The sequence below is a fragment of the Trachemys scripta genome, chromosome 18 (genome assembly GCF_013100865.1).
Source record: "Trachemys scripta elegans isolate TJP31775 chromosome 18, CAS_Tse_1.0, whole genome shotgun sequence".
Classification (NCBI taxonomy): Eukaryota; Metazoa; Chordata; order Testudines; family Emydidae; genus Trachemys; species Trachemys scripta.
In genome coordinates, this window is record NC_048315.1 from 4,955,482 (window position 1) to 4,974,113 (window position 18,632).

At 42.5% G+C, this 18,632-nt stretch overlaps 1 protein-coding gene across 2 annotated transcripts in view; it reads left to right on the forward strand.

The window, feature by feature from the left end:
- Positions 1 to 3,139: 3,139 nt before the first annotated feature.
- YPEL2 (yippee like 2) overlaps positions 3,140 to 18,632 on the forward strand; it is a 36,525-nt gene continuing 21,032 nt past the window's right edge. For both annotated transcript variants that reach the window (XR_004643387.1, XM_034752348.1), the window contains exons 1-2: positions 3,140 to 3,473; positions 10,622 to 10,934. Coding sequence is in view for 1 of the 2 variants with exons in the window: in XM_034752348.1 (XP_034608239.1) it covers positions 10,818 to 10,934 (117 nt within the window). In the remaining variant the exon portion in view is untranslated. The remainder of the gene's footprint in view (positions 3,474 to 10,621; positions 10,935 to 18,632) is intronic.

The window sequence follows — 18,632 nt, forward strand, 5'->3', positions numbered from 1 at the left end:
CCCCCCCCCCTTGGTAAACTTCAAGATCCCCGGATCAAAAGTACACAAGATTATTCACAGCAATTAGCAGCTTTGCTCAGCAACCACTAGATGGTACTATAAAAGACTTTGGAAAGCAACAATTAAAGACTAGTGAATCAGGGAAAGGCAAAATGCCAAGTGTGCTGCACCTGCCACACGCCACATACCATAGCCAGCTTATCCAGAAAAGCAGCAGAGTTTATTATTCTGCTGAAGAGCCATCAATACTAAATCAGTCATTGAAATTATATTAATCATGTTTTAAAAGTATCTTTTACACAGCAGTATGCCAGTATGTGATGTATTACAAGTCTTCCCATCAAAACAAGACTCAGCGCAAGCTCCAACCATTCAGATCCTCTCTAAGGAGAAGACTTCTGTGAAGACAGTTTAGAAGTTGTATTTAAAAACTGAGATGGGATATTGACATATTAGAAGAACAGGAGTACTTGTGGCACCTTAGAGACTAACAAATTTATTAGAGCATAAGCTTTCGTGGACTACAGCCCACTTCTTCGGATGCATCCGAAGAAGTGGGCTGTAGTCCACGAAAGCTTATGCTCTAATAAATTTGTTAGTCTCTAAGGTGCCACAAGTACTCCTGTTCTTCTAATATGTCAATATCCCATCTCAGTTTTTAAATACAACTTCTAAACTGTCTTCACAGAAGTCTTCTCCTTAGAGAGGATCTGAATGGTTGGAGCTTGCGCTGAGTCTTGTTTTGATGGGAAGACTTGTAATACATCACATACTGGCATACTGCTGTGTAAAAGATACTTTTAAAACATGATTAATATAATTTCAATGACTGATTTAGTATTGATGGCTCTTCAGCAGAATAATAAACTCTGCTGCTTTTCTGGATAAGCTGGCTATGGTATGTGGCGTGTGGCAGGTGCAGCACACTTGGCATTTTGCCTTTCCCTGATTCACTAGTCTTTAATTGTTGCTTTCCAAAGTCTTTTATAGTACCATCTAGTGGTTGCTGAGCAAAGCTGCTAATTGCTGTGAATAATCTTGTGTACTTTTGATCCGGGGATCTTGAAGTTTACCAAGGGGGGGGGTGGTCATATGCCCATTATACAGATGGGAGAACTGAGGCCCAGAGAAGTGAAATGGCTTGGTAAGGTGAATCCAGAGAACTAAAGCAGATGCAGTTTGTCTCAAGCAGGAGGGGGCTGATGCTTATCTGCTGCATGTTTTGACTTTATCATTTTGTGTTGAGGTTGTGCCCTTGGATCTGAGGAGAGGGAGATGAACAGGAAAAAAATGCAAACTACCCCCTTGCTGCCAGTCTGTCATGATTTCCATTGTTAGTGTTTCCCTGTCTCTTTGGGCCAGAAGGCCCAAGAGTGCCATTTGGCGCTTACGCGCTGCCCCTAAGGAAGTGCATGTCCACCTCACACAGCAGTGATTACTCTGTTTGATTAAGAAACACTATTGACAGGCTGCATGGAATGTCCCATCATCTAGTGTTTAACTGGAATCTTGGTGGATGCATTTCAGAACTATAAGGGTGAAGGAATTAAAGGGTTTGTTGTCTCTGCCTCGATCCTCTTTAAACCCCTTTTCTGGATTCCCCTGGTTGTTCATGTCCGAATTTGAGCTAATTATGCTTGATTTCAGGGCCTCCCACAACTTAGCTCTTATCTTCATCTCTTCAAGCATGAGAGACCATTCTAGTTCTGTCTGACACTACAGAATCTTCTCTCCCCCAGGATTTCTGGTTGCCAGTGCTACATCAATAGGTTAGACTATCCTTGGCTAACTGTTTCTAGCAAGTGGTCAGACTGAGACGGGTCGGGGGAAACAGCAACAGATTGTGATATTCTAAGGTTCCACCCAAAAACTAAGATGCCAGAATTAAACACCATTTGCAGCAGATTGTGCAGCTCTTCATAGCAGCATCCCTCCTCTTTCTTGCACGTTTGGATCAGCAGTGAAATAAAAAGGTTGACATTTAACTGATCATTATTAGAATTCATATTAGGGGCAGTTCACTCCCCTTAGAACTATTGTGTTAGTCATCTGCAGACTCAGGCAGATACTGCTATGTCCAGTTTAAATCTGGTTCATATTTTGAAGGTTTTCTTTGCATCCATAAGACTTTAAACCTTAATTTTTTTAAATAAAGATTCAAATTCTTGAGCAAAAGATGGCAGCCTCCAGATAAAACTACCAGTTCATAGAGATGCTGAGATTCAGTCCCATTTTGACCCATGGTTTGGGCAGAATCTAAGTTTACAACTTCCATAGAAATACCATAAAACGTGAATGTCTGGCATTGTTATAGGTTCGTGTTAAATCGGAAGAGTATAGCTGTGCATGAGGTGGGTGTTGGTGGCTTACACTAACTAATGTGAAAGAGATTTGAAATGGAAAGTGCCAGATAATTAAGTTTTATTACAAGAGTAGACTTAAAACTGACCAATTACCACAGCGCTTTCCCAAAAAGGATACAAATCTAGGTAGGGGCCCATTCTTGACTAAACTGCATGCTTGAAAAAAACAAAACAAAAAAGCTACCTGACTTGATGCTGGAGATAACTAATCTCCTAACTATCCACCCTCAGAATAAAACGAGACCACAGTGCTGCATGGTTGCATGTAATCCTGTTTTTCAATGACAGAACTGTCACTGTACAATCTCTTCCATCACAGATGGGCAATGGAGAAATCTGAATTGCAAGCCTCTTGCTGGCTTGATTCCTATCATGCTACATTGCCTTGATGGGTGAAATAAACCCAAATATTAGAATCAAGTGGGAAAAACACCCAAGCAGACAATTTGATGACTGATAGAGAAGATTCTTTCCAAGAAGCAGTGACTGGCTAGCTGTGGTGTAAACAATCATTTGCTACCAAATGTTCTTTGAATTTCTCTGTATTACAGTGGGCTTGAGATTGGGACTCCATTGGGTTAGGTGTTGTACATACACATGGTGAGACATGATCCGGGCTCCAAAGAGCATCTGACTAGACAAGATATGAAAAAAATAGTATTTTTATCCCTGTTTTCCGGACCGAGACAGATCACTGGCCTGATTCTCTGAACCTGGGTACTGAACATCTTTAGTTCCCATCGACTTTTTTTTGCAGTGCTGGGTGCTAAGTGCCTTTGATAATCTGTATTAAGTGGCTTGTCCAAGGTCACAAAGAAAGACAATGGCACAGCTGGGAATTGAACCTAGGTTTTCGGTCTCCCAGACCAGTACATTCACCAGAAGACGTCCTTCCTCTTTTAAGCAGCAGCAGCAGTACACAAATCAGCACCCAAAATAGCTTCCATCCTGTGGCTACCCAACCTAAAGCTCCATGACAAGCGAATGAGTGACCTCAAGGAGTTGATAGAACCATAAGTGAGAGCCTGGTGGCTACAGTCCATGACCTTGATGAAACAAATTGCTCTTTGAAGTTGGATGCCCTGCACTGGAATTACACCCTGGGAACAGGTACATCAGTATCTCCTTGATATATTCATGACTGGAGATACCCAAGAAGGGAGTCTCTGGTTTCCAAACAGACAGGTTTTTTAAGTACTCTGTATCCAAGCGTTCCCTGTCCTATACGGTATTTAGGATTAGCATTTCTCATCTTCATCCTCTCAAAGTTTTCATGCTGTGCTTTCTTTCTGAAAATGAAATGAAAAAGGCCCACCCCCTTAACTGCAATAGATGTGAGTTTTAAGAAAAACTAGACTTACTTATATTTTTAGCCATTGTGTGTGGACTGCTGCAGGCAGCAGCATTACCTAGCATGCATCTATAAGGATGCCAGTGGTTGGGATGGACTAACTCAGGGGTAGGCACATGAGCTGATTTTCAGCTGCACTCAGACTGCCCGGGTCCTGGCCACTGGTCTGGGGGACTCTGCATTTTAATTTAATTTTAAATGAAGCTTCTTAAACATTTTAAAAACCTTATTTACTTTACATACAACAATAGTTTAGTTATATAAGATAGACTTATAGAACGAGACCTTCTAAAAATGTTAAAATGTATTACTGGCACACGAAACCTTTAAATTAGAGTGAAAAAATGAAGACTCGGCACACCACTTCTGAAAGGTTGCCGACCACTGGACTAACTGTTGCTTATTTTCTTGTCCCAACCATGACTGTATTTCCTTCATGGGTGAGGAGCCTGGTGAGAAAAGCTGCCATGGAGGACTGGGTGTGTGTGATGTTTATCCAAGAGTGAATACTTGCCCAAGAAGCTCTTGGATAAACATCAAAGTCTGCTCAGCAAAACACCTGTAATGTTTTAGTTCCTATAGAGAGATGTCATTAACTGATTAATACTCCAGGGATAATCAATCAGACAGTATGCCCCTAAAAAAGGGACACGGGCCTGTAAAACACACACACATCATGTTCTAGAAATTCTCATTGATGGTTAGCTGTGGGAAAGGGGTGCTGCAGGATTACACGCCAGGACCCCCGACACACACTAGTTTTTTTTTTTTTTTTTTAACATGTTGTTTTTTCCCTGATTATTTAAATGCCAGGCTCAAACTCCAGCTCCACTAACTTCAATGGGCCTATCCTAGCAATGAATTTGGCTCTAAGTATTGACTTATTGGAAGGATGTAGACTCCATTTGCTGTGGTCTCAGCCTGGTAGAATGGACACTGAGACAGCTGGTGGTGACCATCGTGTGTGCACCTCTCTGCCTGTTTTTGTGCTTTTATTGTTAAAATAATAAAGGCTTTTTCTTACAAAAAGGTGTTAATGCAATGGAGACCAGCCAATAGCAGAGAGAGCAAATGCCACCGGCACAGAAGATGAGTAATGCTAGATTGTGTGGATGCTAGACAGCATGGCCTAGGATCATGACTTTGTTGTTGTCCTGTACCTGACTGAGTGAGATTGCCAAGATGCCTTGTTAACTGTATTTGACTCATTACCGCCCAGCTGTGCTTCTGTCTACTGCAGAAGAAAAGAATGCAACCCCTTGGTGATGGTGGGAGTGGTATATTGAGACCACAGTCTACTATTCCACACATTTTTCAGGTGACACCCTAAGTCCTGCTAAAATATGTCTACATTGCAAAGTAAAACCTGCAGCAGCGAGTCTCCGAGCTCGGCCAATTGACTTGGGCTCGCAGGGTTTGGACTGTGGGGCTAGATATAGCAGTGTAGACAGTTCAACTCAGGTTGGAGCCCAGGCTCCAAGAGCTTCCACTCCTGCGCTAGATTGCAGAGCCCAGGCTCCAGCCTGAATGGAACATCTACACTGCTATTTTTGGCCCCATACGCCAAAATCAACTGAGCTAGGCTCTGAGATGCTGCACCAGGGGTTTTTCTTTGCAGTGTAAATGTACCTTGAGGCTCTTAGAACTTTGTGACCGTGTTCGTGTTCTCCTGGTCTGAAAAGACACAGGCTCTTTTGACTAGCACTTACCTCCATTTTAATGGTGATAGAACGGGGCCATAAGTTGGTAGCAGTGTTGTATTCTGAACCTTTTTGTGCATGTAAAAATAAATAACATGTATAAAATATACATTTAAAGTGACCCACAACTTGGGAACCTACCTGTTCCCCATGGTTCCATTCTCCAAACTGAGCTTTCTCAGCCCTCTTGTAAGGCCCAGGTTTCCATGAACTATCACCTGACCTGCTTTAATCCAGCCCCGATCAGGGTAGGAAGCAACTAATTAATTATGGCACAGGTGTGTCTGGGCCAATCTCTCCTTAAAGGTGCTTATGATATCTCCCCATTCTAATTGGGGTTCCTATGTGCCATTGCTCAATGATCCTGGGTAGGAAGAGTAGGCAACTAACAAAGGAGATCATCATGACTGTTTCCTCTAGGTTTTGTCTAGACATCGTTTATGCATCCCTTTTGGTTGAGATACTCCACTACCTGCTTTTTTTCTGACTAATGGTGCAGTACAGAGCCAGTGCTGCTGTGTTAGGGGTCAGTCAGAAATGAGATCTGAATTGGCTTTAGGATATGGGAGGGAGAAAGACAAAACAGCCCCCCCCCTTAGTATATTCCTCACCGTTCCTGCAGAAAAGAAGTAAGAGATAAAGTTACACTGTCTCTTTTACATACATGATTTTAAAAGCAATCAGGATGAGAAGCCAGACGGCTGCTCTATAAACCTTGGAAATAAGGTAAAGCACTTGCCAGTCTTTACCTCTGTCACTTTCCTCCAGCTGGTCTTTTCACTACTCTGTTCCTTTCTGACAGGGTTTGGTTCTTTGCCTTGGAATCCAACTGCATTTGGCCCAAGTAAGAGCACATTTTGTCTCCTGCTTTCCTGCTCTTGGATGGCAAGGTGCATGGCTCACGCATTCTGGGCTCCAAGATCTGTTAGTTAGGATTTAGTATCAAATACTGAATAAGGAGTTTGGAATTTTGGGGTGGTTCTGTTGTCTTATGACCATGAATGCTGGCTCTCAGTTAATTCAGGACAGTTGGGAACTTGTTGCACTTGCCTACATCAAAGGAATAGGGAGCAAAGATCTGATTCCTCTGTATGTTTACCTGTCTTGCTCCTGTCATCATGTAATCTTAATCCTGAATTCAGGTCTGAGCATATAACCCTTTAAGCACTTTTCTCTGTCGAGTGAAACCAGTGCTCTCTAACCCAACACAATCTCAGTCTTGAAAGTCCTTGTGTGTGTGTGGCTCTCCTTCCTCTGATTTGTGACAAAAGACAGGCCCTGTTGCCTGCTTTAATTCAGAGCTGTGACTTCTGCTTACAGCACTGAGAAAGTAGGCAGTTTGCAGAGCCACCATCACTAGATCCCTGTGTAGATACAAAATTTGTATCCACACCCATCCATGATCCGCAGACATGCCCTGCAGATATGATGCAGATATCCATGGATTTGCAGGGCTCTATCACCTGATCCCACTCCCAGTGAAGCCAAGGGAAAGACTCTCATTGATTTCAGTGAGAGCTGGATCAGGTCTTATGGGATTTCAAAGCTGCGTCTCTGTGTTAGAACAATTCTCACCAGGTTCCCTTTATTTTTAATGTGAAAGGACTAATCGGATTAGTCTGTTTTTGCTGAGTAGTATGATGATGATAGATCTGCCTCATCGGCAGTTTGCAGAGTGGATAAGAATCCTGTCACGCGCACACAGTCACTCAGGGCAGCTCTGTGTGAGGGGCCCGGCGGGGAAGAGAAAAAATGTTTCAGGGAGCACAAGAGGAGGTGACACTATCCAAAGAGACGACATTTCTGATTAGTTTTCAAACTGATTTCTCATCAATAAGTATCTACCTCGGGGCACTCCCCAGTCCTATTAAATCATCATTCTTTGGCCCTGCCATGTGTTGCATTTAGCATACATTGGTGAGCTTCTTAAAACTTTCCTTGGGTAGTTATTAGATGCACGTTGTATTTATTTACTATAAGGGTTGCAAGTAAAATGCTTTGCTTTTAGATGTTGGCAATGGCAGGGAAGATATGGTGGATACATTTTTCAGAAGAGCCTAAATGACTTGGGTACTAAAGGCCTGTTTTCAGCAGTTACTTGGGAGCTTAAGTACTTTTGAAAATAGATGTCTAAATCATGTAGGCATTTTTTTAGATTTTACCCATTGTCCTGAATGTGGGCCCGGGGAGGGCTCTCTAGCAATCAGTGGTTATGGTGATTGGCTTTGTGGGTTGTAAACGTTTAACTGGCTTCTCCGTTTCCCCTCTACGGGAATTGCCCCATTGCACTGACCTGCTTTAACTTATCATCAGCAGTAAGCAGAGCTACAGGGAGCGTAAGAGACCTCCCAAGCTGGGTGCCCCCCCTCTGTTTTAGATCATTCCTACTGAAGCCTCTACCTCTGCTTTCTGAATAGCTTCATGGTTTCTCTACATGCTGTTCAGACAATTCAGCCTTTTTGCAAGTGTAAGAGAGAAATACAGCTGCCTAGAATAGTCCAGATCGAGCGACTCTCTGTCCCGCCCACCCCTGCCATGTTTTTAGTCATTGATGTAGTACAGCATATCCATCTAAGCACTAGCAAAACTGGCTTAATATACCGCAGTACTGAGCCATTTTAAATAAATCAATCCAGGCTAGGTCACCAATCTATGCTTCAGGCGAGTTACTACTGCCAGTGTAGAGACCATCTCTTGTGCAGCTTTGTTTGGTTCACTCAGGAATTTCCATTATAAATCAGCTTATTGTGAGAAATAAATAAATCTTGCTGTATTTGTCTGACCCACAAAGAGTAAATTCAGGAGGAGAACAACAAAATCACATGTTTTATGAAAAGGAAAAATCCTCTTGGGAGGAGCAGTGAGTCCTCAATTGATTTCTAGAACACACACGTAATTTTTTGGGAGGGGAGGGGGATGGAGAGGGCTGCTCCCTTCATAGGGTATGTTCTTTCCACCATCTAAACATACAAAGAAACCATTTTTATATACTGTATAACATATTAATGTAGGAGTTGCTGAAAGTTCTTCAGCTCTGAGCTCATTACATTAAATACATTGGATAGTAAAAAGTGTTTTCACAGTGATTGGTCACATGCCTAACAATTCCCCTTTCACCTAGGTGTAGCCACTACTTGATGTTTATGGGGCAAGGCACTAGAATGGTATCTTGCACTTATATAGTGGCTTCCCTCTTTGAAACTTGCAATATGTACAAGGTGGGCATATTTTGTTAATTCTCCATTTACACATGGGGAAACTGGGATAGGAAGAGAAGAAGGATGATCTAGTGGGTAGAGCACTTGCCTGGGACTTGGGAAACTTTGATTCCGCACTCTCCCACAGGCTTCTGTGTAATCTTAGGCAAGTCAATTATTCTCTTGGTGTCTCAGTGCCCCATCTATAAAACATGTATAATAACCCTTCCATAGCACCAGAGGGGTGTTATGAGGATAAACACATAAGAATGGCCATACTGGGTCAGACCAAATGTCCATCTGGCCCAGTATCCTGTCTTCCAACAGTGGTTGATGCAGGTGCCCCAAAGGGAATGAACAGAACAGGTAATCCTCAAGTGATCCATCCCCTGTCACTCATTTCCCAGCTTCTGGCAAACAGAGGCTAGGGACACCATCCCTGCCCATCCTGGCTAATAGCCATTGATAGACCTATCCTCCATGAATGTATCTAGTTCTTTTTTGAACCCTGTTATAGTCTTGGCCTTCACAACATCCTCTGGCAAGGAGTTCCACATAGTGACTGTGCATTGTGTGATAAAATACTTCCTTTTGTTTGTTTTAAACCTGCTGACTATTAACTTCATTTGGTGACTCCTAGTTCATGTTATGAGAAGGAGTAAATAACACTTCCTTATTTACTTTCTCCACAACAGTCATGATTTAATAGACCTCGATCATATCCCCCCTTAGTCGTCTTTTCCAAGCTGAAAAGTCCCAATCTTATTAATCTCTCCTCATATGGCAGCTGTTCCCCTAATCGTTTTTGTTGCCCTTTTCTGAATCTTTTCTAATTCCTATATATATATACACACACACACGTTTTTTGAGATGGGGTGGCCACATCTGCATGCAGTATTCAAGATGTGGGTGTACCATGGATTTATATAGAGGCAATATGATCTTTTCTGTCTTCTTATCTATCCCTTTCTTAATGATTCCCAACATTCTGTTTGCTTTTTTGACTGCCACTGCACATTGAGTGGATGTTTTCAGAGAATTATCCACAATGACTCCAAGATATCTTTCTTGAGTGGTAACAGTTAATTTAGACCCCATCATTTTATATATATAGTTGGGATTATGTTTTTCAATGTGCATTACTTTGCATTTATCAACATTGAATTTCATCTGCCGTTTTGTTGCTCAGTCACCCCGTTTCGAGAGATCCTTTTGTAGCTCTTCGCAGACTGCCTGGGACTTAACTGTCTTGAGTAATTTTGTATCATCGGCAAATTTTGCCACCTCACTGTTTACCCCTTTTTCCAGATCATTTATGAGTATGTTGTATAGGACTGGTCCCAGTACAGACTTCTGGGAGACACCACTATTTACCTCTCTCCATTCTGAACTGACCATTTATTCCTTCCCTTTGTTTCTATCTTTTAAACAGTTACCAATCCATGAGAGGACCTTCCCTCTTATCCCATGACATCTTACTTTGCTTAAGAGCCTTTAGTGAGGGACCTTTTTCAAAGGCTTTCTGAAAATCTAAGTACACTGTATCCACTGGGTCCCCCTTGTTGACCCCCCTCAAAGAATTCTAGTAGATTGGTGAGGCATGATTTCCCTCTACAAAAACCATGTTGACTCTTCCCCAACAAATTATGTTCATCTGTGTGTCTGACAGTTTTGTTCTTTACTACATTAGACTGTGAGCTGCTCAGATACTATGGTAAAGGGGCCAGATAAGTACCTTAGATAGGAATAAATGCAGAAAGAAGCGAGTTGACCAAGATCTGACAGCAGATCAGTGGCCAGGAATGGAGCTGGGAATAGAACTGAGTCTCTCTTACTGTAGCCTTCTTCTAACTCCTCCATGGACCTTATGCTCTAACAATAGACCATTATCCAAACTCTACTATTGTTGGAAGTCACCTTCCCAGGTAGTGTCTGCATGTCTAGTCTGTTTGTCTGGTGTGAATTTGAAGCTATTAGCTATATTATTTATTCTTTTGTTTCTTAACTTAGGTCCATGTGAATCCTCCCTTTGCCTCTACCAGAATCTCATCCTCTGAAGCCATCACCAGTGTGTGGAGCCTGCCCCACACCCATCACCTACCAAACCACGGCCTTTACCTGTGTCTTCCGCTGTTTCCCGTGCGACCCTTCTTGTGGGAGCGCCTCCTGGGCTACCCCAGAGTTTACGCAGCATTCAGTGGCTCCAATGGTGAAGATGACGAGGTCCAAGACTTTCCAGGCATATCTGCCTTCATGCCACAGAACCTATAGCTGCATTCACTGCAGGGCTCATCTTGCCAATCACGATGAACTCATTTCCAAGGTACGTGCAAGAACCTCACCCTGCAGATGGTCAGGTTGAATCTCTCCAGGGAAGAGACATCCCTAATGTAATCTGAGACATGTACTAGGATTGCAGCCTGATTAAACTCCTTTCTCGTTGCTTGTGGAGATGTCTGGATTATTGGCATTGCAATTTGGGCTTTGAAAATGGATCTCCCTGTGATGGCTCTTGCAACTTGATCAGTCTTTTTGTTTTCATTTGATCAATAAACTAGCTTCAGGGCATAGGTTCCCAAACTCTGGTGTGTGGAGCACTTGCTGGTGATCTGTGGAGAGCTCATGTCTTATCACATGATACTGGCTCTCTTCCCCTTTGTTTCTTGCTGCAAAACTGGATTAATAGATGTCTAGAAATATGTCAAAACACTTACTGATACTGCTTTTCCATGTAAGTACTTGCCTAAAGTAGCCACAGGTATGTCGTGAATTGACAGGGAGGTATCCATAAGACACTCTGTTAAAATGTGGTCCATACCATGGAAATGTTTGAGTGGCCCCTGATTTAAGGGAATTCCACTGTAGTTTGTTTTGAAATATAAGGTAGCATCTCAAAAACTTGCTGAATTTGTGGTCAAATTGCAGTAGCTTTGTAGGCCTGTTAGCAAGACACCAAGGGAGCGTGGCCATTGGAAGCAGAAGTGGAAAAGCAATGGGATGACAGGATGGCTCTAAGCCACTGCTTCTCATACTCTGGTCTGTGAATCACCCTGGGGAAGGGTCCTGATGGTCAGCTGAATTTAAAATAAAAAAAAAAAAATTTTTTTGAAGAGCCAAGCAATAGGAGATCCAAGTGATGGGGTGGTGGAAATGGACCCATGAGAGATCTCTTTCTAAAGTGTAGAAACTGCTGTTAGCCACTCTGCAAAGGGCTATCAGCCCATTGTGCATTGCAGGGGTCGAGCGTCAAGTTTCCAGGTCTTGGCTGCCTTGGCAGCCAAGCATTCCATAAAGTTTATTCAGCTCATAAAGTTTGGATTCAGGAAAAGCAGACACGCCACAAGATTTATTAGCTGAGACAGGGGAGGAAATTGCAGCATGGATTCTTGACAGGACCTTAAACCAGTTCTCAGCCACTTGGAACAGTGCACCCTTGACACGGGTGAACCTAGATCTCATGGTATGTGGGTGCTTTGCATACTGTGTTTAGAGTGCCAGAAAGTGCATGGTGCCATCTTTTTTTACCCATGTGCACAGAAAGGCTTTGGATGCATTACCTTGTACGGAGGGAGTCAGTCCCTGGCTTGTTGCTCAAATAGATCACACCTGTGAAAAATGCTTCCTTCACCTGAGACTGGCTAGATGAGAGTTCCCCTCCCGCATCCCTGCTGGATGCTGAGTGGGCCATGGTGCTCCATGCCTTTGTGACATGACCTCCCTGCTTGACGACTGTAATGCAAAGGACATATGAGCACTCCAGCAGTGACAAAAAGTCTTCCTAGTCCAGAACACCCAGTCTCACCTGAAGGATCAGCCAGCATATGACCCCTGTGCTCTGCTTACTGTACAGGCTCCTTGTAGAATACCAGCTCTAAATTCAAACTCTGTCCTAATTCTCAAGGCCTTCCCTGGGTAATTTGGAGGGTTTCTCTCACTCCATGACCATGATGACCTTCCTCAGCAGTGATAAAGCTGTCGGCCTCGAGTGCAGGAGACTGGGCTTCGCAGCCAGTCCCACTAGTGCACCCCCACAGAGAAAAGCATAAAACTTACTTCATCGCTTTAGCCTTCCCAAAGGCACACCTAAATACAGCGAGGAGGAGGAAAGGGGGGTGAAGGCTAGATGCAAAAGTGAAGGGATAAAATACAAAGCCCTTGTGGCTGCAGAGGAAATAGTGAGGAAAATGTAGGGCTGGCAGCCTGTTGTTTAATCCTGAGGAGAATATCGGATGCTGCAGCAGTAGCACAGTTATAAAATAAAAGGATAGATTCTGGGGGCGTCCATGGGGAACCCCTGACAATTCACTTCTGAGGGCCATCTTCAAGGCTTTTGAAATATAAATACACGCAACTTTATCTAATTGTTAGAGCACCGGACTTGGAATCAGGATTTCTAGGTTCAAACTCCGGTTCTATTGCTGCGTGACCTGAGGCAAATCCCTTATTTTCTTTGTGCTTCAGTTTTCTGTATCTGTAAGATGGGGGTAGTAACTTCATACCACATATGGCTGCTGTGAGGATAAATTAGTGTGTAAAGCTAATTAGAAATGCTAAGTATTATGAATAAGCTTGTGGCTACAAATGTTACTCTGGATTAGCTTCCTTTTCCATGTAAATCCCCTGCCATCCTGCCCAACACTTTTTTTTTTTTTTCTTAAAGTAGTGCAGGTTCTCTGTGCTCCCCATTTACACACTCTCTCTCTCTCTCTCTCCCCGCTCCCCCGCCCAACTACTTGAGTTTATCTTCACTGAATAAGGCAGCATTTTAAGGCTGTTTGGAAGGTTTAAAATGCATCTCTCAGGAGCAGAGGGTGGAGACTCGTACTGCATTTGTTCTATTTTTTTTTTTTTAAATCTGCAATAAAAAATTGTTTCCAACTATTGAAGTGGCCCTTGGCTGTCAGAGCTGGTGGATTTGTGCATGGAGATCCTGATCCATCAGTTATATCACAAGAACTGGATTTCAGGGTGGGGCTTGCAAAGTTCTCTGCTGTGAAGGGGGTGAGTGCTTGTGCTAATCTTGTGCCAGGAATCAGGGTTTGGGCTCTCCCTTTCTATTGACACAGCAGGTTCCCAATCTTGGAAAAGTATGGTGCTAGATATACCCAGTGTTTTTCACCTGGGGGGGCTGCTGTTTATTCTCTCATTGCTCTGTCTTTCCCCATCCTAGTCATCTCCATTGTGCAATTCAGCCAGCCAGCTTTGCAGGTGAACAGCTTCCAGCAGAGCTGATGCTGGTGCTACTGTGTGAACAGGTCTCATCTGTCTGGGATCAGTGCCTCAAGCCATGAAGGTGTATAACAGCTGCCCAGGAATGCTGACTGCTAAAGTACAGACACATGGAGAGATGGTAGCTGTAATAAGCCTGCCTATATTTAATCATGTGCAAATATACTCATTAAAATGATTTTCTCTTCCCCAATGTTCCCACTGTGGTCTATGGTGTAAATTCATATTTAAGATAATCTTCTTAATTGGGGGTTGTAATGAAATAGCTGATGGAGCCTTAAAGGGTCAGATGGCTTATACCCAAAAGAGTTTTATTTATTTTTTAAAAAATCATAAATTTATATTAAATGTTGTAATTGCTGTTTGTATTGCAGTAGCACCTCGGAGGTCTAGTCATTGACCAGGGCCCCATTGTGCTACGTGCAGTACAAACACAGAGAACTTAGAATTGGAGTAGAAACTTTCTGATGAAAATTAAAACTAAGTTGTGACAGATGTGGTCATTTCCTGCAATATCCTGGACAAACCTAATTAAATTAAGTTTAAATATCTTAGGCGCTCATGGTATTAAAATGTGAATGTTTATGTATTATTGTGGGATTATATGTATGTTCTCTAAGGGGAAGATGTGACTAATGTAAACCTGGGAAGTGGTGTTGTTATAAACTTCAAAGGACTCTTTTAAACAGTAGTCCAGACCAGAAGGAATTTTTTAGTTGAGTGGGTTTTCTAGGAAATACTTGGGTGGAGGGCAATGCAAATGCCCATCTCTGGACTCATCCTTTTGAAGCAAAGAGAGGAACCCCATTGTATATGAATTACCTATTCCCAGGATCAAAGACCCAAGGCACGCACTCATTCATGAGGGTGCATGTTCTGAGCTAACAGCTGTTACGGACTTGTGACCACAGGAAAAAAAACCCTTGGTAGGGTTTGAAGGACTGCTCACCTGACACAGTCCTTGTGGGAGCTGGAGTGACCTCTGGTAAGCTTATTGGCAAGTCTGTTTAAGGGTTTTTCGTTGTATTTAATGTTTTCTGTGTAATGCTTTTACCTTAAGAATAAATGTGCTTGCTTAGAAAGAGCTGTGTGGTAACTTAACTGTAGGTAATCCTACTGTTTATAGCCTCTGAGGAAGGAAAGCAAACTGCTGAGGAAATCTCCATTGCTGGGGATATCATGGTGTAGGCAGGGAACTGTGTAGCCTGGAAAAAACTCAGGAGGGGAAGAGACACATGTCTCCACCCATTAGATGTGATGGCTGGGGAACTGGAAGCCTGAGAATTGGTGCCCTTACTGAATCACAGAGGGAGAATACATGTGTAGTTTCCCTGAATAGTGACATAAATCACCTTTTTTTGTTTGGATTTAAACATACTCCTTTACAGCCCTGCCGTCATTGCATGTGAGAAGCTGATTGTGAAAGTGACCTGCTTGTCTTTCTCATGCAAACCCAGTACAGTGTAAGAAAGAAAGAAAAGCAGCAAAATGAAAAATAAATGTCACTTACATCCCTTTCAGTTCTAAATAATCTGAAATGTTAGGGTCATGGAAGATGTGGGTGATTTTGAACCTGGTATATCACTTTAACCAAAATTATTCAAATGCACCATCTCTGAAAACCTTCCTTACAAAATGGGCTTTTATGTAATGGCTGGATGCCATTTTTTTTATTTATTTATTTTGGCTCAGTGGAATTGATTCTTCTGTTCCTCTTTCCCCAAATTACACAGAGGTCACATGAGAGCTGTGCTGCTTTGAATGTCACAGGCTTTCAGCTCTTTTGGATATATATAAAATTGCAGCATTGGCTGATGCTTTTTGACTGAAGCTCAAACTGGAATTGAATCTCAGTATTTTGTTTCAATCCCTAGTCTCCCCTCTTGCTCCTGCATCACCAGTGTTGACTTAATCTGGTTTTACGGGGTTTTGCCAAAACTGGGGATTGCAAGCACTTTGACAAGTAGATTTTGGCATGGCTGATTATAAAAAGGGAAACCTTGTAAGCTTCAGGTGGGTTGACAGCTTCTTAATCACGATTGCTATTTAAAGCATCGGCATGGATTCCTTTTCTTTAACAAACTCCAAAGCTGTTCCATGAACTATGTTACCAAAATGTTGCCTGCTTACTTGGCCTTTTCTTCCATAGTCAGATGGAGAAAGTGGTTTAATAAAAAGTCTGTTTTATATTAAGATCCAAAAAGTGGATTTGAATGTCTGGCCAAGAAAGTTCTTAGTGACTAAGGAAATATAAGGTAATCAGATGGGTTTGGGTGGAGGGAGTAATTAGTTTCCTTTGCATGTTCTTTGGGTGCCTCAGTTAACATGGAGGTTCTGCATGTTTAATTTTTCTCATTTCCTCATGGCAATTCTTCATTGAAAAATGTCACATTTAGCACATGCTTTAGTTTCATTGCTCTTTCCAATGCTAAGTGTGGTTAAGGCAATGGACTGGGACTCAGGAGAGCTGGGCCCAACGCCTGGCTCTGCAACAAATTCCATGTGTGACTGTGGGGGAAGTCCATTGATCTCTGTACATGGCTTCCCCACCTGTAAAGGGAGATCATAATACTTCCTTTGTCTGTCTTGTCTGCTTAGGTTCCAAGCTTTCTCAGGGCAGGGATTTGTACAGTGGGGCCCCAATCTCAGCTGAGGCCTCTGAGTGCTACTGTAATACAAATAATAATTGTGGCATAGAACTGCAGTTTAGCAACTGCCAGACATTCAACTAGACTTTCTAAAGAGTGAGAAAAATGTATATGGTATTATCCAGAGGCTTCTTCATTTTTTTTCTTCCTCCCCAGACACACAATTATAAAGTTTTCAGATTTTTTTTATGGAAAATATGATCTGTAATTGACAACCAGACGTTAGGGAAATCTCTCTAGTCTCCTTGATTGAGGGGAAATTCACTGCAGAGGGTGGCTTCTGCATCATACTTGAGTGAGCTGTGGTTTACAAGCTAAGGAATGGACTTTAACAGTGTAAATAATGTAACTTTCCTGCATCTCTGGCTTGCAGCAGTGGTGCTGCTTTCTATTTTGTTTCCAGCACCATCAGTGACATGGGTGGAATCCCAGTGTCGCTTGTGAGCCTTTTCTATTGGAATTAATTTGTACCTGTTGTCTGGTGTAGTGCCAATCAAAACCAAGAGCCGAAAAATCTCAGCCAAGCATAGCAGTTCGTGTCTGCGACACTACCTTTTGTTGTTGTTTGTTGAGACCTCATCCACCAGAAATGTGCTTGATTATGGAAGTATTTAGGGAATGTCTTATGGGCTTCCTACAGCTTCTTTTTCATGCAGTTTTGTGATCCAAGTGCTAAATACTATACAGTGAAATATTCTTTGAAATTGGCTTAAGGATTACTTAAGAAGTTTAGTTTCCTCCTTGATATTTACACTGGACTCCTCATGAAGGATTCCTTTTAGGTATAGGCAGCTGCATCCGGAGCAGTGAATTACCCCGAGTAAAAGGAAAAAGTAGAGAGGTGCAATATGTGCTGCTTGTTTTTTAACATGTGTGATTGGGCTGCAGAAGGGAGCCTTGGTAACAGAATGTACTTGGGACTCTGTATCTTCATCTGTGCACATGCCTGACTGCTGTCATCACTGTAAGAAAGACGTTTTGGCCTAGACCACTGATGGCTGCAGTCCTGAGATTGCTGATTGACTGGCCCCTTTAATGACCCCTCTCACATGCTATAGGTGGCAGAGTTTGTCCCATGTTGCACCTGAAGGACCACAGACATATTTGAAACTTGGTGCCTGTTTCCAGACAAGACTTGGATGAATTCACACATCTCCGACATGCCAGATTTGTGTATGAATCAAATACAAATGACATTCAGCCAGTCCCTGTCTTCACAGGACTGTCCACTCCCAAGTAGGAGTGAGGGAAGCCTAAATACACAAGTCTGAAGTACAAGTAGCATTCTGTGTACCAGTGGTTGAAATGTACTGCTTCAGGGATAGGACCTCTGCTATTCACCAGTGGGCTCCGTGTTCCCACACATTTCCTGACATGGGTACAGGCAGGAGAGCTGGGCAGGAAACAGTTTTCTAGATTCTCCCCCCCCCCCCCCCCCCCCCCCCCCACCCTAAATCAGGATGAAATAGTCAAAATGTTGGTGGAGGGCAGTGGAATTCAGATCCGATCAATCAGAACATTTTCTTTCAATTTTGACCATTTACATTTTAATCTTTTATTAGTATCAATTAACTGAAATTTTGAATCAGAAAACACAACTTTTTTTTTTTTCAAAAATGTCAAAACGAGATGTTTCAACAATTTCAGAACTTTTTTTCAAATACCTGCAAACACTTCCAGTTTTGACAAATCTGCATTTTTCCGATTGAAGAAATATTTCCTTAGAAAATTCCTGACCAGCTCTAGATTGCCATCTTCTTGCTGGATCCCCTTTTTGCTCAGCCATCCAGGATATTTTTCTCATTCCTACAGGAAAATCAAGATGTGGGGTGGGGATACCTGACCTGGCAACATGATTTCTCTTCCAAATCTGTCGTGCAGTATTTTTAACGATAGAAGTGGAGCTCTCAGTGGACCGGAAACCTGGATTTAAGATTACTCAGCTCATTCTCTTGTTTTGGGGTGGGGATGGGGAGACCAGTTTCAAAACATCACATAGAAATCCACAAGTATCCGCTACAGAATTCAGACACATAAAGAAAGGCAGATGCTGTTAATGCCGAGATCACTGTACTAATGCTGCTTAGTGCTACGTATGAAATAATCAAGTTGGTGTGTACTCTCGAAAGCTTGAGAGGGAAGTG